This window comes from Petromyzon marinus, chromosome 30, assembly GCF_048934315.1.
Source record: "Petromyzon marinus isolate PM22_M1 ecotype Great Lakes invasive population chromosome 30, UKy_Petmar_22M1.pri1.0, whole genome shotgun sequence".
Lineage (NCBI taxonomy): Eukaryota > Metazoa > Chordata > Hyperoartia > Petromyzontiformes > Petromyzontidae > Petromyzon > Petromyzon marinus.
This window is the reverse complement of record NC_133696.1, coordinates 4,035,087-4,059,310: the sequence shown is the minus strand read 5'-3', so window position 1 is coordinate 4,059,310 and position 24,224 is coordinate 4,035,087. Positions and strand designations below refer to the sequence as shown.

Below are 24,224 nucleotides of genomic sequence, written 5' to 3'. Positions count from 1 at the left end.
GGGTGGTGATGGGGAGGAGTGATGGGGGGTGGTGATGGGGGGTGATGGGGGGGATAGGGGGGTGATGGGCGGGTGTTGGTGGGGGGGTGATGGCGGTGATGGGTGGGTGGTGAAAGGGGGAGGGTGATGGGGAGGAATAATGGGGGGGGGGGGGTGAGGAATGATGGGGGGTGCTGGGGGTGGTGATGAGGGGGGGATAGGGGTGTGATGGGAGGATGATGGGGGGGGGTGATGGGAGGTTAGCGCTACGCTGCGCTACGAACCCGGGGACCCGAGATCGATTAATCCAAGAGCCGAATGGCTCACAGGGCTATACCAAATAAATGAACTATAACTATATAAATGATTCCCGCTCACGGCCAACACCAGTGACGATTATCTGAACCGATCGTGTGCCGTGCCGGCCTTCATAGGTGCTGCTCGCTAACAGCACTTGCCCCTACAGTCTGTTGACATGCTATACGGGGGATCTTTGTCTTTGTCTTCTGGTGGGGGGGAGTGGGGTTCCGCCCTTAGTGATGAGCGTGGGTTGCCGTTGCATTTCGTAGTGCGGATAGGCGGCGGCGGTCGGTGGGGGGGCGGGGCTCGCTCGCGATTGGTTTGACGGGCGTCGTTGTCGCCCCCCCCCCGCCTTGCGTCTGCCTGGGCGGCGTCCTCCGATTGGCGGGCGCCGCCTCGGGGCTGCTTAAGCGCGCTGGGGAATTCGAAGGCGGGGTTCCGGCCATTAGCGGCAGTGCAGTGACACGGGAGAGGAAACCGATCACCAACACCCCCCCCCCTCCTCTCTCTCTGTAGCTCCAGCAGACCCGCCAACACTCGGCCATGAACGAAGATTACGACGTGATCGTGCTGGGCACGGGCCTGAAGGTAATTCGACGAGCCGTGAACGACGTCGCGATTAATTGCGTGAAGGCGGCGGCGGCGGCGGCGAGGGGAGAACAAACGTAGCCGCTGTCACGCCAACAGGGCCCCGTGTCTGAAAGGGCCTCCGTGTGAGCCCTTCCTGGAATTCAACCCAAATTCTCTGGGCTTCTTTCGTTTTCGTTGCCCGTGTTTTGTGTGGTTGTTAGCGGCGGGGGGGGAGGGGGGTAGGGTTTAAAGGCTCCTACCATGCGGCGCTGTTTTTTTTTGCGTATAATTAGTTGCGTTTATCCCTCACTAAATGCTGTGCTGCGGCCTTCCATGATCCCAATCGCCTGGCACGTGACCAATCTGGTCGCACCTCGGAAGCTCAGCAGATGTTGAGCCTGGATGGTGCTCGGATGGGCGACCACCACACGGCCATGCACGTTTGCGTACGCGCCGTGTACGTCTGAAGTTCATTTCGCACTGCACGTAGCCGACCGTGCTGTCATCGGAGGTGAGGGGTGTGGGGGAAAGGGTTTGTCACGGGCTGTCCCAAGAGGACGGTGCAGCAACTGAGATCCATTGACGCTGCCGCCCCCCCACCACCACCACCACGTTACAGCTCGCGCCGACGGGCGTGGTGAAGTATGGTCAGATAACACCCGTGACCCGCACGGCGGTGGGGAGGCCCTCGTCCCGCATTAGATTTTAACAAAGGGCGCTCGCTACATGTACTTGACTGTGAAATGTCAAGTTGGGTGCTCACGTGACAACGTTGACAATCTCGCGGCTTTTCCGTAGTGTCGAAGGGCACCGCCGAGATTTGTTTTAATTTCGAGCAAAATGAAGGCGTAAAATAGCAGGCCAAATTTTACTCTGCCAATGTACGTCTCAACCGTTTAATAATCGGAATACTTATCCTGGAGGAATCCGATGAGCTATAAAGCTCTATTTCGCAGATGTCCAGTAGGGGCGGGTCAGAACGTTACAGCAACACAAAATACAAAAAAACATCATAGAGGAGTGCAAAGTGTAGGAAAGGTAAGCGGATATTCTTTTTTTTTAAACGCAAGTAACCATAAAGCCGCTTTTTTGCGTGAAGCATGAATACACCACATGGACAATGTCGAGAGATGTAAATTGTGGTATGTATTTTTCGATTTAAAGCTTTCGTGGCTGCAGGGAGTCATCTTCCTGGTTCTTTTGGTAAAGTCACGTAGAAGGGAAATAATAAAAATAAAACAAAATTAAATTCTCACGACGTTTCGGCCACAACAGGACGGCTGCTTGTGTTGTGGCCGAAACGTCGTGAGAATTTTATTTTAATTTTATTATTTCCCTTCTACGTGACTTTACCGAAAGAACCAAGAATATTGTGGTATGTATTTATGTTATGAAATATAATGCCAACAGTTATGTCATGGCATCTCCACTAAAAGCATTACAGTATATGTCATCTGAAATACAGCCGAGTCAATGATCATTCCACAACATTCAGCCCATTGTTTTTTGGGTGAATTTCCGTTTCCCGTTGCTTACTTTAGTGCGAGGGGTTTTTTTTTTCAAGTGGACAGAGTACATTGCTTATTTGTGCATTGTCAGAATTTGTATTTTTTTTAATTACCCTGGTTTTGTTAATTTTGTTTTGAGTTTGACAATCTTCTGAACTTTAAACGGTGATAAATGAAATGTATTCAAAGGTTGTCCCATTATGATTGCAGTTTTGTGCCCATAAATATTTTTAACTATTTAAATATTCGTGGTTTTTTTCTCCCTGAAACAAGGAAGTATCAAGGGCTGAAATTAAATATCCTGCTTTTTAAGCCAATTTTGCTTCACGGTGATCACGGGATGCATAAGCTGCAAAGTCCACCTGCAAACAGGCAGCCTTCATTTCCTGCATGCGGCAGAAGATAATTATTAACATCCGTTGTCATTATGGCAACTCAACATTACGCAAAAATAGCTGAAATGCACGCACGTCAACGACATGTCACTTTCACCTGCACAGTAACTGAAAACATATGTTAATTAAAATCACATATCATACTTTGTTCTCCTTTGCCATTGATGACCAATATTGTGGTCACTCATCAGTGCCGTTTGACTTTTGTTTTCGAGCAGAACACAAACTACTGGAGGATCATTTGCGCCATTAGGTTACACTATCGCAAGACAGTCATGGTCTCAAGAAATGTTTCTTGCAATATATATGCTGCATGTCACAAATCGTCATGCATGTTTAAATGATGTGGTTATATTTGTATAAACCACAGTCATGTGGGCGTTTTCAACACATCTTAATGATGTTTAGGCATGAGCGGTGGTGCAGTGGTTAGCTTCAACCTGTTCTAACTAATGTGGTGAAAGTATGGGCAATCAACTCCCAACAACTGAAAGGCATAGGGAGACCTTCACCAGCAGTGGGTATGTACAGGGCTGCATGAAACTATTTTCTGTCTGTACATAAAGCTAAATACCACCATGTAAATGTGATATGTAATAATTGCAATGGCACCTCTGATTAGCACGGTTGGCTACGTACGGTGCGAAAAGTTTAACATGTACATTACAGTACAACGTCCACATATCCATATGTGACAGGTCGGATATGTGTACATCTATGGAAATGTATAGTTAGACCATGTGCAAATTGCTTACTGGACTAAAATGAAGTGTAAATTACTTTAAAGATGGAGAAAAATATTCACCGTACTGTAGCAGTGAATGTATGCGAGATTAAACCTTTATTTCTGCACATGAAATAATCAGATTTGTGAACATCAATGGAAAATGGCAGTTGCATCATATGCAATCCTGCACTGGGCGTGGGCAGTTAATTGGTCACAATGGATATGCGACTGTCGGATATGCGACGGCAGACTGTATAACTTACCATAAATGTACACGTGTGCATGTTCCTCTGTCCAGGAATGCATCCTGTCGGGCATCATGTCGGTGAATGGGAAGAAGGTGCTGCACATGGACCGCAACTCATACTACGGAGGGGAGAGCTCATCTATCACCCCCCTCGGAGATGTCAGTTTGGCATCATCATCCCTGCCACAACCTCCAGCTTTGTAGCCATAAGCTTTAGTCAAAACCACGCTAATCTATAGAATGGCTTGAATGTGGTTGTATTTCAAGACATTATACAAAAATCAATACGTGCACATTGTTAGATAATGGTGAAAAAACATGGGCAATTTATTGATATTAGAGTTGTAATGGGCAGCAGTAGGCAGTGCAGAAAAAAAATGTTCTTGCATTGTTCTACGCTCCCACCTATGCTTCCCATGAAGGAGCTTGGCATGACATTAGGTAAAAGGCGGCTTAGCCAAAGTAATCCATCACCCAAGCCTCCGCATGCTGTGTCATGCTTGCGTTGTGAGAACCCAGGGTGTTGATCCTGCCAACTTGTAATTTAAGGTCATGACAGAAGAGTTGTTTGCACTATGAACCCAGCGACCTTGGGTTTGATTCCTGGCCACGGCTAGCATCAGTGGCGGGTTGTATATGAACATATGCAGGGCCGCCACCATGTCACTGGCCAGCAATGACCTCATTGGTGAAGTGTGGTCAAACAACTTATATGACCAACATGGCATGAGGTGGCCTTCAACCAGTAGTAGATTTACAAAGAACTGTCCACATACAGATGAAGTACAACGTCATTCACATTTCTGAAGCTGTAACTCTCAGGATAAAGAGTGTAGCAGAGATCTGTCGTGTTGTCATGTGGTTGAGCTATCGTCTGCCTTGTTCAACAGCTCTACAAGCGGTTTAACATCCCTGGGGAACCCCCAACCTCCATGGGGAATGGACGTGACTGGAACGTGGATCTCATCCCCAAGTTTCTGATGGCGAATGGTACAATTGCCAAAGTTCACGTGAAAAAAAATAAAATCTGAATTTTTGACTTGATGTTAAATTACAAGAAATATTTCTATATTCTTGTGTTGTTAATTTTTCAAGTCATGTTTTGCCTTGATGTCAACTTTTTTTTGCTTGCTAGTGTGCAGTTATTATTTGACCAAGTATCCCTTGTGAAAGGCACTTTGGTAACAATTGGCAGGTTCATAAGTAAAGGTCAAGTACTTATCCACGTCATTCCTGGTTTCTCCTAAACTACTCTTGAATTTGATGGGCAGTATGCTTATTAATTGCCCGGAATGTAACTGATCTCATTAGATCTCAAAAGTAAAGCCAGTTTGACCCTGGATGGTGCTTGGATGGGTAACCACTATTCACAAAAATGTTTTTATATAGGCAGCTGCAGGGCTATACAGTGATTAGAATAGGACCGTGCAACATCATCCATCGGGCTATAATCCCACATCAGTGCTCCCCACCTTAACCAACCCGAACTGACCAGCGTGGTGAAATATGTTGAAATAACTCCAATGAACCGCACAGAGTGGGCAGACTCTCATCCAGTAGTTAATTGACAAAAGGCTAAATATGTACACGCTATTACGAACGTACTGACACGTTTGTCCTGGTGATAGGCCAGCTGGTGAAGATGCTGCTGTACACGGAGGTGACTCGTTACCTGGACTTCAAAGTGGTGGAGGGGAGCTACGTGTATAAGGGCGGCAAGATCCACAAGGTGCCTTCGACGGAGACAGAAGCTCTCGCCTCCGGTGAGTACCGTGATAGGATTCCTTGCCGATGACCTTTAATCCATGGTTCTCGTAATTGAATCTGCTCTGTCCGATGCCAACTTAAAGTGCTTGTGGAAAAAAATATTGGCATTCTTGTGAAGCCCAAGACTAAACCCACCTTGACTTTGCCCAGTCTCATCAGACCTTGGGAGTTAAGTAAATTTGAGCCTGGATAAGGCTTGGATGAATGCCTATCAGGGCTAAGTGGCAGAAAGCAGAGGTCAGTGCAGCAACTTAGATTGTTGTACTGTACGTCTGTGCTCCCAAATCTATGCTCCACGCCGTTCACTCGCCTGCAAGAGCATGGAGGGGACCTTATTCAGCAATGAAGAGACAAAGTACTCTACATGTACCTCATTGTGTCTTAAATGTATTGCAATCTAATAGTCCTGAAACTGACATTTTCTAAGAAAATTTTACTTCGACCTTCAATCAATAGCTTCTAAAAAATATATTTTTATAATTTTCTTTGAAGATTCTCTCGTAGTGTTATTTCAGTAGGACTCTTGATGCGTCATATTTTTTTCCCATTCCGCATCCTCCTTGAGTCATCGTGATTCAGCCCTTTGACATTCAAACGGCATCTTTGCCGTCATTGCCAATAAATGAACACGCTCGGCTTGTCCACTCCGTCGCAGGTCTGATGGGCATGTTCGAGAAGCGGCGCTTCAGGAAGTTCCTTGTGTTTGTCGCAAACTTCGAAGAGAATGACCCGCAGACCTACCAGGGCGTCGACCCCAAGGCGACCACCATGCGTGACGTCTTCAAGAAGTTCGACCTGGGCCAGGATGTCATTGACTTCACCGGCCACTCGCTTGCGCTCTACCGCACCGATGAGTAAGCGCTCGCGAGCGGTTTTCTGGGCTGCGGGCCATGGTGCTGTTGCCCGTTTGAGCGAAGGTCCCCCTGTCGGGACTGCTTCTCTGTGTCGTCTTGCATTTGCTTTCACGGATCGATATCCAAAAGCGCTCGGCAGCCACTTGATTGCCTTTGTCCTCGAGTTCAATCAACGTTTTCATTCCACGTTCCAGCTGCCGTTAAAGGGGGCAGGTGCTCGACGATGTGAACCGCTTTTGCTTAGGGCAGCTTTGAAATCGCATGTGGACTGGGTGGCGCGCGCAACAAACCGGTTGCAAATTGGCTTGCCAAATCGCCCATGGCCACACCCGTGCCTGATGCAAGGAAATCTGGAGCCTACGTACAAGTGTAACTGACTTGTAAGCGGAGATGTAAGTTGGTTTCATCAGAGTATTTTGTGTGTTCACTACACAAAAGCACTGAAGCGTGGCTGTTTCACTTAGACACGGCTTGTTGGGTAGTGTTGTATTGACTGTCGCCTCGTTGAGGCTTTCCTGGATGAGTGCGAAGAAAGTCAAAGTGTGTGTCTGTGTTTTAGATGCGTATTGTGTGACGCTCGCCTTCATTGATTCCCCTGAGCCACCTGATAAAAATTCCACATGCCTATGTTGGAGCCAGTTGCTCCGTGGGACAGCCACTGTGTACTTTTCACAAAATGACGCGTATTTTGTCAACCCCCAAAAAATTGCGGGTGGTAGATTAAGAATTGCCAGCAGTAAGATTGTTTTAGTATTAAGGGTAATACCTAGGCAAGTCTAATTTAAATGTAATCGATTATTATGCTGGTGATATCTATCAGATTGTATGTGTGAGAAGCCATAATTTATTCCAAGCCAAGTAAGAGCCCATTGAGACTTAAGTGTTGCTGTTTCGAGGAATGTTTGGGTCAAACAAAGCAATACAGAAAATGTGATTAAACGTCAATAACACTCAAAAAAACCTAAATAATATCTTTACAAATGTAGTGTTTACTTTACTTGGAACTTTTGAGATACGTTTTCATTTGCAAGGATGTAAATGAGGAATTTACCAAGATAAATAATCACTTACAGCCCTTTGTCAATCCCCTTTTGGATAAGGACTCCAAGCCTCATCAGTCACGGGGATTGTTTGATCATTCTTCACCATGCTGGTCCTTTCGGGTTGCCGAAGGAGGGGACTGGGGGCAATTAAAAAAAAAGCCGGAACAACATTTACACTATGTCTTGTCTCACCATAATGACAATAGTAGGTAACCTATCTAGTTATGTGTTTAAGAGCTAATTCATGTAGTGGTTCTCATTTACAATGTTATATACAGTTCACTTAAACCCTATAGCAAGTATGGATGCTGAATTTACCACAATTGGCAATTACATTTGTTTTATAAATTGCTACCCAAAATTGTGACATCATTGTACAACAAGGAGTGAATGGTTACATGCAAAGTAATGATACTGTGCCTAAAGGTCTGTTAATATAATCAACTATTTGGCGAGCGGTCCCACCCATGCCACATGGGTCCTGCGGGTTATTTGACCACACTTCGTCACACCGAACACTATATATACACACGCACACACATGTAAAATAATCCTGTGCTATGCCCATAGTTACCTTGACAAACCTTGTCTGGAGGCACTGAACCGCATCAAGCTGTATAGCGAGTCGCTGGCCAAATACGGCAAGAGCCCCTACCTCTACCCGCTCTACGGCCTTGGGGAGCTGCCCCAGGGTTTTGCCAGGTGAGTTTCGTGCACCCGCTCTGCTCCATCACTTAATTTCCCAAGCTCAAGGTGTATTTTTTTTACATAGTTAAAGACACCTCTGATTTTGAGAGTTTTCTTCTTTGCGAGATCAACACGTGCGATTGCCTGGCAGATTAACTTTAATGTACAGTCACTGGACGCTATATTGGTTCGGTGCATGTTGCCATCAAATGCAGATAAGATCCATGATATGTTGAGTTTTCATGATCATATTGGTCAGGTGGCTCGGGTGAACGCTGAACTGGTACCGCTGAGATCCTGAGTTCAAATCCGGGCAGCCGCATATGGTTAAATCGGTTTTCTCAAGCGTAGTGAGTATTTGATCTGGAAATCAGATGAGCTATGAAGCTCTTTTTCACAGATGTCCACTAGGGGTGGGTTAGTCTCGGGCCAGTCACCAATGGCTGTAATAAACCATAACTTAAATTTGGTTCTGAGCTTAATTTGTCTGTCAGCCCTAATAATTAAAAATTATTGGTTTGACTAATATCATTACCATTACCTTCATATGGCAGAGCGCATAGGAAAATGCACCCCCCCCCCGCCTTCTATCGACCACTTGAATGGATCTCCGAGGTAGCTCTGATATTTGCTTCCGTGGGCCATTCTCTTCACACAAGAGATTTATACTGCACTGTGAGCTATTCCACATGGATACTTGGTCTCTTGTGATATGACTCCGATTAGCGTGATGTCACTAGAACAATCAGGATAAAATTGGATGGTAAATTGTTATCCGATGATTGTGTTTAACAACTGTTCAGTGTCTTTGCCTTCAGGCCTGCAGCATCCACCCACTTGGGCAGGGGTCGGCAACCAAAACAATTCAGTCAAAAAAGCAAACAAAAAAAATGAAAAGAGCCGCCAGTGCATGTTTATAACGTCACGAAGCAGTCCTTAGAGTTGCACCCGGCTGCGGAGCCACGGGTTGCCGACGACTCCTGCGCTCGAGGCATAAACCAAGTCCCAACACTTAGGCTTGCTCACAGTCGCCGTGGAGGTATTACACGTGCCCGCTAACTTGCCCGCAGGCTGAGCGCCATCTACGGAGGGACGTACATGCTCAACAAGCCTGTGGAGGAGATCGTCATGGAGAACGGGAAGGTGCTGGGCGTGAAGTCGGAGGGCGAGGTGAGACGCTGAGAACTCTGACAAAAAAACACTTAAAAGGGCTGGCGGTGGTGTGAAGGAAAACAAATAACCACTGCGGTTATCATCGGTGCTGCCCTTACACGAGATAATAATGTGCGCCACGGTGGCGAGATGCTAACTACCTCGCCTGGTATGCAGGAGGTCGCAAGTTCGATCCTAACCCCGACACCTCCGATTAGCCACGGTTGGCTACGTACTGTGCAAAAGAAGTTCAATACACATTAGTGCAGTAGTCGAGGCTAATGATGGGAGTGGCCTCATAAAGAGGGAACGTGGTCAAGGGGATGTTGAAAGTAGAGAGGAAGCGATGATATCGGCTCGTGTGCTGGTGCTGAATTGATTGTATGCAGGTACATTTGGTGGGATTTGTTAAAGTGCTTTTTGTTCGACTGATTAAAAGCAATGCTTTTTTAAGCCAACAGAGGGCTCCATTGCATTGTGCAGTATATGCTAATCGAGCGAAGTTGACTTGCGTTCTTCGATCGTCACTGTGACTGGCTGCACACGAGTTACACTTGGACCTTTCATCAAGTCCTTACTGAAAGCGTTTGCTGTAAAATCCGTGCGTGATTTACGTAATGACCCAAAATATGCACACTTGAACCTTCTGACCAGTTGAGTGCCTATTGAGACTATAAATGTCTGCATGTGGAGTACAAAATAGTTTTGGTGCACAACACCATGTAAACAGTTGTAAAAGTCAATGAGAGAATGTAGTATGAAAAAAATATAAAACACAAGTAATGCTTAGAACATGTCACAGATTACATGAATGTCAATGGTTTACCTCCTGATATTGTAATTCAATAAATAACAATGACACAATCCAATGAGCAAACAAACCCTTCTCCATCAGTTTCAAAAGTTGACACTTCTTGCAATTTAATAACTGTTGCTGTAATCTCTGGATTATAAGATGGTCCAGATAGTAACACAAACTGGTGCCCGCTGTCAATAAAGTTATACAATTCCAGTCACACAGCTACGAATATATAGACACATTCCCAACTTTTGCTTTAAATGGAAGAGGAGAAAAGAGTTCGTATTATAATCTGGCTAATACTTGACTGATGCTATGAGACTTTACAGACGATGGTAGTGATGATTCATGTTACTCTTTGTTTTTTTCGGTAAAGTCACGTAGAAATAGTAAAAATAAAATTATATCATAGCATACGACGTTTCGATTGCAACACAAGCAATCATGATCAGGTACAAAAGAGCTAAATTTAAGAGAGAGAGGAAACATAACCGCAGATATATTCACAGACCTTAAGTAGAGGGAATTAACACAGACACACCAGGGGACACAGAGAGGGAAGGAGCACACGAAATCAAACAGGGTTTAGCAAAATTTGGAAACTGTATAAAGCAACACAGACGGTCGGTTAAAACAACGCATGGCTGGTAGATTACGCTATTTCAAAGATTGCTAAATTGTAAGTTGTGTGAAATTTAAGAGAGTGATGGAACACAGACCGTAAAGAGACATATGGGGAGAGACAATATATGTCTCTTTACGGTCTGTGTTCCATCAGTCTCTTAAATTTCACACTTAACTTACAATTTAGCAATCTTTGAAATAGCGTAATCTACCAGCCATGCGTTAATTGTGTTTTAACCGACCGTCTGTATTGCTTTATATAGTTTCCAAATTTTGCTCAACCCTGTTTGATTTAGTGTGCTCCTTCCCTCTCTGTGTCCCCTGGTGTGTCTGTGTTAATTCCCTCTACTTAAGGTCTGTATATATATCTGCGGTTATGTGTTTCCTCTCTCTTAAATTTAGCTCTTCTGTACCTGATGATGATTGCTTGTGTTGCAATCGAAACGTATGCTATTATATAATTTTATTTTTTATTATTTCTACGTGACTTTACCGAAAAAAAACAAAGAGTAATTCCTGCAGTCACGAAAGCACCTAATCATGATTCATGTTGTATGTCAGAATCTTTATTTAGACTGGAGGAATTCGATGAGCTAGGAAGCTCTTTTTCACAGATGTGCTACATGCATGTAGAAGTTCTTTCGCACCATACGTAGCCGCCCGTGCCAATCGGACGTGCGGGGGAAGGACAACCACTATAAAATCAATGCTTTTTGTTATAGGGCCTTTAGATCAGTGGTGCACTGAGGGCTGAATAGGACCTTTCAATACCTTTGGCAGGCCATACATTCACGCACACCTTGGCGTTATCCAAGTTTGCATTATCCAATAATAATGTGAACATAATTAGAACTCGCAAACACATCGACATCGTGTTGTTGAGAGAGGACCATGCGCATGCACCCCCACACACACACACACGGTGCAGCCTTCTTGAGCACAGAACAGCGAACGGAACATCCATGCCGACTGACTAATAGGGGGAGGCTCCTTACATTGACAGAAGTGACTGAGCGTGTTAAAATTAGAAATGGTGTCGCAGGTCAAACATATTCCCCTCTAGGAATCGGTACAGCCAAGATGCTTCCAATGATGGATATATATTGTTGGTTGGCCATTTAAAAGTGTTAATCTCTCTGCGTGGGTTGATTTCCCAACCACGTTGTTTCAGCTTGCAAACCGCTCCTGTTTAAAAAAAAAAATAATTGCGATTCGGTTAAAACATTATTTACGATGTCAGCAGTAAAGTGAAACGCTAATGCATGTTCCCCTTCGATATAACAAAATAGTGTTACCGTCTCGTGGGCAGGTGGCTCGCTGCAAGCAGCTGATCTGTGACCCCAGCTACGCGCCAGATCGCGTGAAGAAAGTTGGGCAGGTCATCCGCGCCATCTGCATCATGAGCCACCCCATCAAGAACACCAGCAATGCCAAGTCCTGCCAGATCATCATCCCACAGAACCAGGTCAACAGGAAGTCTGGTGAGCCCTTTGCACACTGTCCAAATGGCACCTTCGACGGAAATCCAGGGGTTCGTGTTCTGCGCACGCACCCAGAGAGATGACAACGGTCGTTTCTGCATTTTCATAAAAGTTAACGGATCAGCCCCGCAATTGCTTTCCCGCACCACTGCTGGTAGAAGGGCTTCTGCCAGAGAGAGAGAGAATGAGAATCTTCATCACAATCTTTATTTAGACTGGAGGAATCCGATGAGCTTATAAAGCTCATTTTCAAAGATGTTTAGCTCTAGAGAGCCCCCTATAAGATGCCACTTGGCCTACTCTTCCACGCGAGTGAGACGGCTTGTTAGAGGTGGGAATTACCCACACTTTAGCTGATGCGCCAGGAGATTGAATCGAACTGGCTACCTCTGGATCGCAACTGAAATGTGCTTACTGTTATGCCACGGCAGCATCCCACAGTTTCATAGGGCAGTGAGGGTGGTAGCGAGATCGAATGGAGGCACCACTGGAGCGACTATAAACACGAGATGATTTTTTGTTAATTATATTATTCCTAGTATCCATTATTTTATCCACGTCTCGCTTAAAAGAGATTTGCACTTGGGTAAGTATAGCTCTCTTCACGTGTTTGGGGTTTAACTGTGTGTGGTTCGGCACGTCCGACGTTTCGCTCTCGTGCGCCGGAAGCCTTTTGAGGAAAATTAACTCGGTTACAACCCGTTTGAGACCTATACAGCACAACCGTGAACATCTCCTCGCCGGTTATTTCTGCGAGTTGCCTCCCACACGTTTGGTTAAACGCCTGCTTTGGTGGCTGCTTGCCGACCGCATTTCCGCAGCGGTTGTGGTTAGGCTGACCGTGCGTGGTGTTCTCCCCCTCTCTGTCCGACGGCAGACATCTACGTGTGTATGGTGTCGTTCGACCACAACGTGGCCGGCGCCGGCAAGTACATTGCCATCGTGAGCACCACGGTGGAGACGAGCAATCCCGAGGCCGAGATCCAGCCGGCGCTCGAACAGCTCGACCCCATCGACCAGAAGTGAGCGCAGAGACACACTGTCCGCTTGTCAGTCAGTACATCCGTCCGCCCGTCAGTCTTATCTGTCTGTCCGTCAATCAGTCTATTTTTCGATTTAAAATCAGTCTATTTTTCGATTTAAAGCTTTCGTGACTGCAAGGATTCATCTTCTTTGGTTCTTTCGGTAAAGTCACGTAGAATTAGAATAAAATAATAAATTGATAAAATAAAATAACACAGTAATATTCTCACGACGTTTCGGCCACAACACAAGCGGCCTTCATCACCTGATGAACCTGATGAAGGCCGCTCGTGTTGTGGCCGAAACGTCGTGAGAATATTATTGTGTTATTTTATTTTATCAATTTATTATTTTATTCTCATTCTACGTGACTTTACCGAAAGAACCAAAGAAGATGAATCAGTCTATTTGTCCGTCATTCAGTCCGATTCGTCTCTCGTGCTGTTAAACAGTTGGGCGTTTTGCCAGTACACCTACGTGTGTGTCACCATCTCGCATAGTTGTCAAATATTGTGTTTTTGACTTACAGCTTTCGTGGCTGCAGGAATTAATATTCTTTGGGTCTGTCTACGTGACTTTACCGAAAGGCCCAAAGAATATGAGAACCTATCTCCGTGGTATTTGGTAAAGTCACGTAGATGGTTCAAAGAAAATAGCAAAAAACGACGATGTTTCGATCACAACACAAGCGATCGTCATCAGGAGGAAAGATGAGATAAACATTGGTGTAAGCACATGTGCATTAAGCTTTGGTGACACATGCGTCTGCTTATATCCATACGCACTTTTGTTCAGTAAAATCTCTCGTCAAAATTGGAGCTCCCCGAATGGACCGGCTTGCCAGCTTGTTTATATTTTTACTGATAAATGCCCCTGTGGTGTGTGCAGGTTTGTGTCGGTGAGCGACTTGTACGAACCAGCCGACCTGGGCAACGAAAGCCAGGTGAGTTTGTTTGGCTTGTGTAGCTGCGGCCGTCTGGAACGCTCTTCCTTCCGATATTAGGAAGTCACCTGGAGCTATGCGCTTGTAAACCATCTAGATTGAAAACTAATTTCTTTAGAACTGCTTTTGTGTTTAGTTTGTTATCCATCTCCCACACCTCTGATTAGCACGGTTGGCTACGTATGGTGCGAAAGAAGTTATACATACACGTACAATTGATATATAACGAAATCAGCGGAATGCACCCGATTTTATAAGACCTTGGAAGCTAAGCAGGCTTGACCCTTGGTAGGTGTCTGCGCAAATACAATTGTAATAGGTATTATGGGCAGTCGAGTGCAGTGAAGTAAAATCCATAGTTTTGCACTCCCCATCTTCAACCCACACCCATCAGCTTTTTAAACTATAGCAAAAATATCCTCACAGTCCGCACGGCATGGGTTGAGATCCTCCCCGTTGTGGATTGAGAGGAAATTAAGAGTACCTGGAGCAAACCCACGAATTAAACGAATTAACTATTTTATTTTACCACTTAAGGCTCACTGAGCTTTATCACTTTCAGAAGCAACCTGGCCACAAATGATAACTTAACGAAGCGGCATATGTAGAAACGTCTAGCAGCCAAATACTCTAGACGCCTGTTGATTCTAAATGTGGAAGGAAAAACCGGAGGAGAAAAATCCACGCGACCACGGAGACAACATGCAAACTCCAAATAAACAGCAGCCGTCAGGGTCGGGATAGAACCCACGACCTCCTGTATACCAGGCGAGGTGTTTAATATGTCGCCACCACGCATGGAAGATAACTGAAAGGTCTACGTTGAAATGTTCCTGAAGCCTCTGGGCTGCCGTCACGTGGCCCCTGAGGCACAGTGCAGGAGTTAGCAATGATGGCTATGCTGTACTGATTATTCTTCACAAGGGTGCCACTCATGTATAGTAGCCGCATTGTCCCGCTGCTGCCTAAAATAATATTACCACAATTTAGAATCTTGGTGATAAAAAGCAACACTCTGTGCATTACACACGCAGTATGGTGACGGCATGTGACATTCAAGGCATGATGGGAAGACCGAACCCATGGTCACAATTGTGCCTCTTTCTGTCTAGAAGTCACCTCCGTGTGCGTTGTTGACACTGAACTCTTGCTTATTGTCGATCGCCGACAGATCTTCATCTCGCGGTCGTATGACGCCACCACCCACTTCGAGACCACGTGCGATGACATCAAGGACGTGTACAAGCGCCTGATGGGTGTCGCGTTTGACTTCGAGGAGATGAAACGCAAGCACAACGATGTATTTGGCGAGGACAACCAGTGATTGGCCTCCCGTACGCTGCCGGCTCCCTAGGACATCCAACTCCACCCCGTCTCCTTCCCTTCCCCCCACCCCCACGACCACTCCCCCCCGCCACCACCACCATTGTGCCGCAGTTTTTATTGTAGTTTCAGCTTCTGTTTGCTAGGCCAAGCTGACACATTTCGGTAGCTCAAGCTGCCAGTGGTATTTTCTGATTTCATGAGTCGGTGCCATAAGCTCGGCCAAGAGGTATTGTTATTGCAGACCTTGAACTCTGATTGCAGGGCTTTTTGATTGGCGTTGCTGTATTTCAGAAAGTGTTTAAAACAATTCTATTTGGCAATTACAAGTTTCTCTTGAATAAATGCTTTAGAGTACATGACATTAAATAAAGCAAAGTTTTCCAAGGAAGTGTAACAGTTTGGTATGAATCTTTTTTTTTATATAATCATGATTAAGTATCTTCTTTTGCTGCAGGTGGCTTGCCGAAGGATTATTCTCTTTTTGTAGCATACTCAACTGCTAGTGTCAAGAGATCACAAACTGAATGCTCTCTCCGGATCCAATGCTCTCATCAATAAATTGGTTACAATTGGTGGCTGTGTTCTCAGTGTGCCATGCTGGGGTTGCTGTGGTAAATATTACAGCTATTCTTACAAGAACCACCTCGTTTGGCTGATGAGACAAATGATGGTGGGAGGAAAAACAATCTCCATTTATTGACTTATTGTGCTGCATTGTTTCACTTGGTGATTAAAGAGTTCACCTTCTTGGGAGAAAAATCGATTCGTGGTATTTTTGTTGTTTGCAAAATAATGTGTTTTTAATGGACACATACCATACACACGTGTGTTGTATATCATCATCCACGATCCATCTCCTGGATGAAGGCCTCCCAACGCCATCACCGGTGCTGCTACCATCAATCTCATGCACGGGAACTGATCACATGGCTTGTCATTTTCTCGGACGTGTTCTTTAGCTGCCACTGTCACCAGCGGCGTCCATCCTGTCTCGCGAAGTGTCGCCCTACTCATTGTGCGGTATTTGGCTTGGTTCTTACTGCGCAAGTATTGATGGATCAATTGTTTTGTAAAACGATATTCTCACCATTCCGATGGATGCATCGTTATGATATATGCAAATTATTTATAATAGCAAAGTTTCATTTTGGAAAAATAATAACTATGATCGGCCACAAATGAGATTGGTAAGGTTGACGAGAGGCGGCTTTTACTCACGCCCATTTGTTTTAAGAAAAACTTGTGTAGAAAATGTACAAAAATGCACTCACTTTCCACGCAAGTAAAAGTCCCGCAAATCTGGTAACTTTGCCCAAAAAGGTAACCGGATAGCGTGCAATTATTCCCCCCTCCCAATTAAATCCAGATTATGTCATGAGGTGTAGACACTATTGGGGTTCTCTCAGCGCAGTGCAAACCCTGCCATGTAGGAGGATGGCCCAGAAGCGGCTATCACAGCGCTGCCTCCGAGAGTCTGATGAGAGCCCTTCAAGTGACTTAATTCACAACAGTGCCGAACCTTCCCAGTCAATCTGTGTAAAAGTAATATTCGTCATGACAGTAAAACAAATATTTTAATTCCCTGAGTTGGCATTTAGCAAATAACTAAATTTACTGTGATTTTTTTTTTTTACCACGATAAGTGGTGACCAGGCTGAGCATCAAGTTACTACATTTAGGTGACCCTAGATTAAAACCCAGGAACTCTGCAGAGCCGGCTCAGTATTCTGACCTCTGAACTTCCTGATCGCCAAGGTTATATTAAAATCTATACTGCAGGAATCCGATGAGCTATAAAGCTCTTTTTAACAAATGTCCAGTAGGGGCTGCTCAACTTTACAACAGACAATAAAGGGAACACGGTAGGTTTTCAAAGTATAGGAAAGGTAAATGAATCGTTTTAAAAATATATATACAAACAAACGAAATTATGTTTATCTTACCAGGTAAAGCCCACTGACCCATTCACTTCTTTTTCAGAAGCGACCTGGCCACAAATGGCTTACCGTGTGGAAACGTATCGCAGACAATTACATAATCTGAAGAATTATATGTTAAGTTACTCACCAACGCCGCTTCCACTGCTCACCAGGTGCCCTGTAGTACGAATCGTGACTTGGCAACTGCAGAGGACCGAATAATGTCCATGGCCATTAATGGCCCGTGTCCTATATCTCCAGTGGTCGAGATTATGATTAAAATTAATTTGCCCTTCATTGGACCGGGGATCGGGTGCCTTGTCCCTCACAGCTGACACCGTGTGGCGTTCACTCCGCGCAAAATGACTTTCAGCCCTTTGAATGCGTCTGGTTTGTTCTGCAACACTGGGGATGCGGTTACTGTTAAGAGGTCGAGAGGTCACATTTCTCGTCTCGTTTCAATCCCAAACATGCGTATTTATTCATCTTGATTTATGTTCTTCGTCTGGGCTGTGAGGATGTTTCAAACCACTGCGAGATGTAACTTGTCCCCAGACGTGCTGTTGTAATATTTTTCTGCATTTGACATTCATATTGGGGAGGACTTTCATGGAGTAGTGGATAGATCATGGTGGCTGACGATAATAATTTCTTACAGTTTTGCTGCATAGGGCTATTGCTAAAAGAGGTAGAATATCCACCGTTAACATTGAAATATATTTTACTGCGGAAATTAAACTAATATAAAAAGGAGTTTGCTACCAGTTCAATATGGTCGAACTCACGATAAAAAAAGTCGCTCAACAGTAATTGTTTTGGTCAGAGGGCAGTCGCCCTCCTTGGTGGTGGCGTCTGCACATCAGGGTCCCCGAGCAGAATATATTCCTGGGGTACCACGTGCCGACAACACATTACACGACCGACACGCCACTCAATTAAAATCACACTTGTGTGGTCGATGGACTCATTACAATCATAATTAATTTCAAGTGTTATTACAACAACGAGCTTTGGTTTATTTGTTGTTGTTTTTTGTTTATAATCGTCTGAGTTCGAGCTGATATTTGGTGAATCCGGGGCCACTTGAGCTACTTCGGGCCCTAAACGTTTGCTTAGGTTGATTTTGGCATGGCACCACCACCGACCACCATCAGTCAAACAACGACAGCTCGCAACTCTTCTTCGAGCGAGGGCATCTGTCTCTCTGCCAGGACACCACTGGTATCAACCGCTGGGAGCACTCGGTCCATGCTTAATTTAGCAAGTTGCGAGGTCGTTGGTAGTTTCGCCACCGCTTGGCTTGCATGTCTGGGTCAACGCGCAGTCAATACGGGGCCGATGCGTTCCCCACGTGGCGGCATCGGTGGCCAGCGTCAGGTTGTGTCCTTTCCAAATCCACACCGTGTAAAATAGAAATAGAGTTCGGTGTTTGGCAAAGCACAGAGGTGCGACTACACATTGCTCGTCAATCATTCATTTATATAATGGTGGACCGATGGTGAAGTGCACTGCGCTATGAACCCGGCAAACCTGAATTCCGAGACTTGCCCGTGGCTGAAAATAGTGGCGAGTGACATCTGAATGAGTCCTGTCGCTCCCCCCCCCTACTTCACCAACCCGCGGGGACCATCAATGGCTGAGAAGACATGAGGAGGCCTTCATTCAGCAGTGAATTTGCAAAAAGCTGTAAATTATCGTTTTATTATAATGAATATTTTTTTTTTTGCCCGTGGTCTCACGGTGAGCAAACTGGATCTGCAATCCAGAGGATACCGGTTGAGTCTTCCAATGTGGCAGTTGAAACTTCGTACACTCGAATTGTAAATGTTGTTGTGGGTTTACTCTCCAACAGACCGGTGTGCCGAAGTAGTCACAAATTGGCACGTTTTGTTGTCCGTGACAAACCTTAATTGGCTGTGTCGGGTGATGGCGGGTTTAACGACACATTGATATTTGCGAGCTCTAACCCCCAAAAAACCTTTATTAATGGTATGGGTTTTTCACCTGCACGGTTTTTCTGTTACGATGGTGGGGGGGGGGGGGTCCTTATTTTACAGATTTGGTGTCATTCCCACCGCTAAAAATAATTTACCCCAAAAAAATCCAAATGTAGCAGCATCCTCCTGAATACAAATGTAGTGGTTGATTTCACTCAGACAACTTTTGTCTTTCTTCCAACACCACTTTATTTACAGTTCTCCACATGTCCTCAATGCTCCACAGTTCCCTCGTTGCCACAGCTCGCTCGCCGTGCTTCACTCGACTCGCTCGCCGTCTTTGTCTCTCCAATCTCCACTTCTCCGTCAGCTCCGATGTCTCTGTGCTCTCTCCACTGCTGGCTGCTTCGTCTCTGCTCTCCGCTATCACTGTGCTCTCTCCACTGCTGACTGCTTCGTCCCTGCTCCCCGCTCTCCGCTATCACTGTGCTCTCTCCACTGCTAACTGCTTCGTCTCTGCTCTTCGCTCTCCGCTATCACTGTGCTCTCTCCACTGCTAACTGCTTCGTCTCTGCTCTCCGCTCTCCGCTATCACTGTGCTCTCTCCACTGCTAACTGCTTCGTCTCTGCTCTCCGCTCTTCACTATCACTATGCTCTCTCCACTGCTGGCTACTTCTCTCTTCAACTGCTCCACGTCTTGCCTCGTCCAGCCCTCGACTCCAACTCCCCGTTTCTCCTCGCGTCTCCCCAATTTATCCCCGCTCTCATTACACCCCAATTAATTAACCCGCGTCCCAGCGGCGCTCCGCGTGCCCTCTGCGCCTGTTACTTCTCCAGACTTCAAGACGCCACTCCAGCCTTGACATCAACACCAGCCAATCACAGCCGTCCTTGGCTCCCCCAGCTTAATTGGCCCAATCGTTACCTCATCGTCCCAATTTGACCCCCTACTGTCCTGCTCCCGCGCAAACTCACCAATTACCCCAATGCGCCTATTTATTCCACTACACAAACAACAAAAAAGTCTTGAAATTCAAGCGACGCTTTTTTCGCCAAATAATCGACACCGATGACCTCTCAGTAATATCATAATCATTGACATTATTATCATGAATACGAAACTAAAACAACAAAAAATTGCCAGGTAAGGCCCACTGAAATATATAGTTCGACGAAGTGGCTTACCATGTGGACATCGATGGTAGCCAAACACTCAAAACGCACGTTTCTAAATGTGGAGGGAAAACCCGGAGGACCCGGAGAAAAATCCACGCAAGCGCGAGACGAGAGAGACACGCAAACTCAAAATATACAGGCGACAGGGTCGGGATCGAACCCACAACCTCCTGTACACCAATGAGAGAGGGTTAACATCTCGCTGCCGTGGCGCCCCGATACAACACTGACCACACTCTGCCACTGAGACACGCGGGAGAGAGTGAGCGAGCGAGCGAGCGTCTGCGGCTGCGTCCTGTTGTATATCAGGGTATTGAAAATTTGATGAAAATAATAAAATTTAAATGAAATGTAAAAAATGCATAATTATCCAAAGTTATGTTAAGTTATGTAATTATGCGCATAAATTGTGTTACTTCGAGAGATAACCGTATTAATTTATGTGCATGTATGCGATTATGCTAATGCGAGCCGTTATGATAATTAGGTCCTGCCTCACTGACGAGGGTCGTATCATCAATCGGGATAAGACAATCGTATGAAGTTATGCAGGTGTGATGTAAGTACGTCAGATTAAACTCGGCTTTGGTGTCTAGGTTCGTATTATCGATCGGTGTAATACAATTATTTTCGCTTTAACATTTACTGATTAGGTATTAGTGTGTTATGTCAGGTCTCCAAATTCAAATCTCACCGCAGGATACAGTTCTTATAATCAAGATTATCATGCATGAACTCAGGAAAGAAACACTCAAACACTTCTCTGTTAAGCAATTTGAATTTCTAAACAAAACCTTAACACTCTATTATGCGAATTCTCATGCTTGAAATTGTCAACACAGTACTCCAGGAGATGTTCTCCTCATTGATCCATACGTTTAACCCTCAATGGGCGTTTGTTAACTGGGTAACAGCACAATTGATTATTCCTCAGAGTACGCGAGCACACACGGCTTGTGGAAAAGTCATAAAAAATTCATGCAACCATATTCATACGAAGGGCAATAAAGAAACATGTCCTGAAGGCAAGAGCAGTTATCAATGAATACAAACGGCTTCGTTGCTTTTCTTGCTCGGGGCGTTGACTTAGCTGCTCTTCCGCTGGCAGATACAGGCTCTTTCCACTGCTGGAGTAGCTGCATCGGCACGTTGCTTGTCCTTGAAGATGCTCGATCGCGCTCGCCGCTGGTCCACTGACACTCTTGCTCACGGGCGGCTGGTCAGGCTCTTTCCCCTGCTGGATGAGCCGAGTCGGCACAACGCTTGTCCGCTGGCAGCTGGCACCCTTGCTTGGTGGAGCTGGTTGCGCTGGTTGCGCTGGTTGCGCGCTCTCTCCTGCTGCGTGTTCTCCCGCGGTGGACGATTGCTTGCGTCGGTCGTCACTCTTTCTCTCGGGCTGCAGCTGCTGCTGGGAGCTGGCACTCGATGTAGAATAAAACTCTTTTAGCGATACTTCGTCTTTCAGCTCTGAACTCACACTCGGTGACACATCGCTACTCTGCAGGCCTCGCCATCCTCGGTTGATTGCGGGGCCCACCCCGGAGCCTGCCGCTTTCCGCCCTCTTCTGTCGCTCGCCATGCTGTCCCTTGTCGAGATGAATTGTCGAGCTCAGCACCTAACATCACCTCGCCCCTCTTCTCCGCGAGACACAGCACCCATTGCTAATGTCTCGAGGCCATGCCGCGAAGGTGGCTTGCTGTCCCTTGCCGAGCTGAATTGTCGAGCTGATCCTTGCCGAGCTCTTCCTTCTCGAGCTGAATTGTGTGTGTCGTGTCTCTCATTTTATGCCAAAATTTCTCCCTCCGGCTCGCCTCTTCACAAAGGACCGGATCTTTCTTTGATCTCGCTCTGTGTTGTGAGGGATGGATTGTCGTGTGTCCGTGTGTGTGTGTTCATCAAGTCATCTTTTCATCCGTGGATGCACATATGGCCCCTGTAATAAAGAGTAATTTCCCTCGCTCTGGTGTTACATTCTTTGCTATCCCGTGCTGCGGGAAGACAAAGGCGACCGGGAGGCTCCTCTCCTATGGAACATAGTCCATCCCGGCTGTGTAAGTTTGACCTATTTCGCCTCATTTCCTCTGGACAACCCTTGGTTCAATACTGCACAAATATCATTTGGTCTGTTTCCTAAGACCTGCGGTTCATTGTCATCACGACGCATTTCCTAGGGTTTATTAATTTTCGTTCCCCGTCTGTATCCGGGGATCGGTGCTGTTACGCTTGAGTTATTAATTACTTTAAATTTTTACGTCTTCAGTTTTCGAGGTAAGTTTCTTTACTGTTGGAATTCATATTCTTTGGTTTTTGTAAGGTCAGGTAATGGCAAGATGTAATGTAATTTAAGGTGAGTAACGTTAGTGTTAATATGCAATTATTATTTTTGGTTTATGTTTCCCGAGATTATTCCTATAATGTCAGATTATTTTTGTTGTTGAGTTTTTCTTGGACTTTCTGTTAATTAAAAAATAACCCAAAAGCTGTCTGTCCGGTATTCTTCGTCTGATGTGTGTTTGTTCTATTGTCTGTGGTGATGAGATGTCTCCTTAAGGCCTGGGCCCTTTCCTTCGCGGGGGGCGGGGGAGGCGTGTGTGTCTTTTTTTTTATTTGACTTTATGACTGACCCTTTCCGTTGGTGGGAGGGGAGGGTGTCATTATCCTTGCGAGAGTGACAAGACAGCTGCTCGAAAAAGGGGGGTTTCGTTTGTTTGTGCTCCCAGCGACCCCGCGAGTGATTAAACAAAAATCGGCAAAATCATTATTAATATCAAAGACAAAAATGAAAAAGGTCTATATACAACAGTCCGCCTCAGCGCCTGTGTGCGCACAGAAGCAGCCTGCCGCTTGTGCTTTGCGCCGGAAATTTTCGGTGGCGGAATATATATTTTTTAAATAGCCAGAGTGGAAACTCCGGCGCAAGGCCATCGCTGCGGTCAGAACTGCCACGGTGGTGCAATCTGAAACACCCCCCACCCCATTACCCCCCACCCCTCCACCCCCCTACCCCTCCACCCCCCCACCCCCTTACCCCCCACCCCTCCACCCCCCACCCCTCCACCCCCTACCCCTCCACCCCCGCCGCACCCCCTCCCCCCCCCCCACGTGGCACCAGACGTGAATGCGGCTGTCGACCCGTGCCCCCGTTCGCCTCCACAATGGGCGATTGTCTCGTTTGGCCGATGCAGCGACGACGGTCGAGTCGCGAGGAAGGAGCCAACATTGAAATGGTTCCACGTCGCTTTGCGCCCCCCGCGTACACCCAACACGTGCGTGTGCACGTGTTGGGTGCGTGTGCATGTGTTGGGTGCGTGTGCACGTGTTGGGTGCGTGGTGCTGGTGGCGGGGGGAGCGGTGGTGCAGCGGTTAGTGCTACGCTGCGCTACGAACACGGGCATCCGAGTTCGATTCCGCGCTCACGGCCCAACACCGCTGACGATTTTCTGAACCGGTCCTGGGCCTCCCCCTAGGTCGACTCAGCCTCAAATGAGTACCTGGTACGGTGTGTTAACATCGCCGCTAGGGAGGCAAAGGCGGTCGGGCGTGCGTGGTGCTGGCCACCCACCCCCTCGTGTGCCGTGCCGGCCTTCATTAGGTGCCACTCGCTAACAGCACTTGCCCCAACAGTCTGTTAAGGCTACACGGGGGGTCTTTGTGTGTGCGCGAGTGAGACTCGTCTCGTTTACTGCCCCCTATCATTTTGTTTAATCTGCGAGCGGCGGTCGCAGTCGCAAGAGACATCGCTGCCAGCTCGGTGTTTTGTTTGGC

The 24,224-nt window shown here is 46.3% G+C and overlaps 1 protein-coding gene across 1 annotated transcript; it reads left to right on the top strand.

Moving 5' to 3' along the window:
* The first annotated feature begins 701 nt into the window (after positions 1–701).
* LOC116947486 (rab GDP dissociation inhibitor beta-like) lies at positions 702–16,184 on the top strand. The gene is made up of 11 exons (XM_032963290.2): positions 702–867; positions 3,778–3,885; positions 4,617–4,716; positions 5,355–5,489; positions 6,149–6,347; positions 7,961–8,092; positions 9,148–9,247; positions 11,962–12,133; positions 13,011–13,155; positions 14,045–14,099; positions 15,271–16,184. The coding sequence occupies exons 1-11, from the start codon at positions 823–825 to the stop codon at positions 15,421–15,423; spliced, it is 1,344 nt and encodes a 447-aa protein (XP_032819181.1). The 5' UTR covers positions 702–822; the 3' UTR covers positions 15,424–16,184.
* Positions 16,185–24,224: the final 8,040 nt, after the last annotated feature.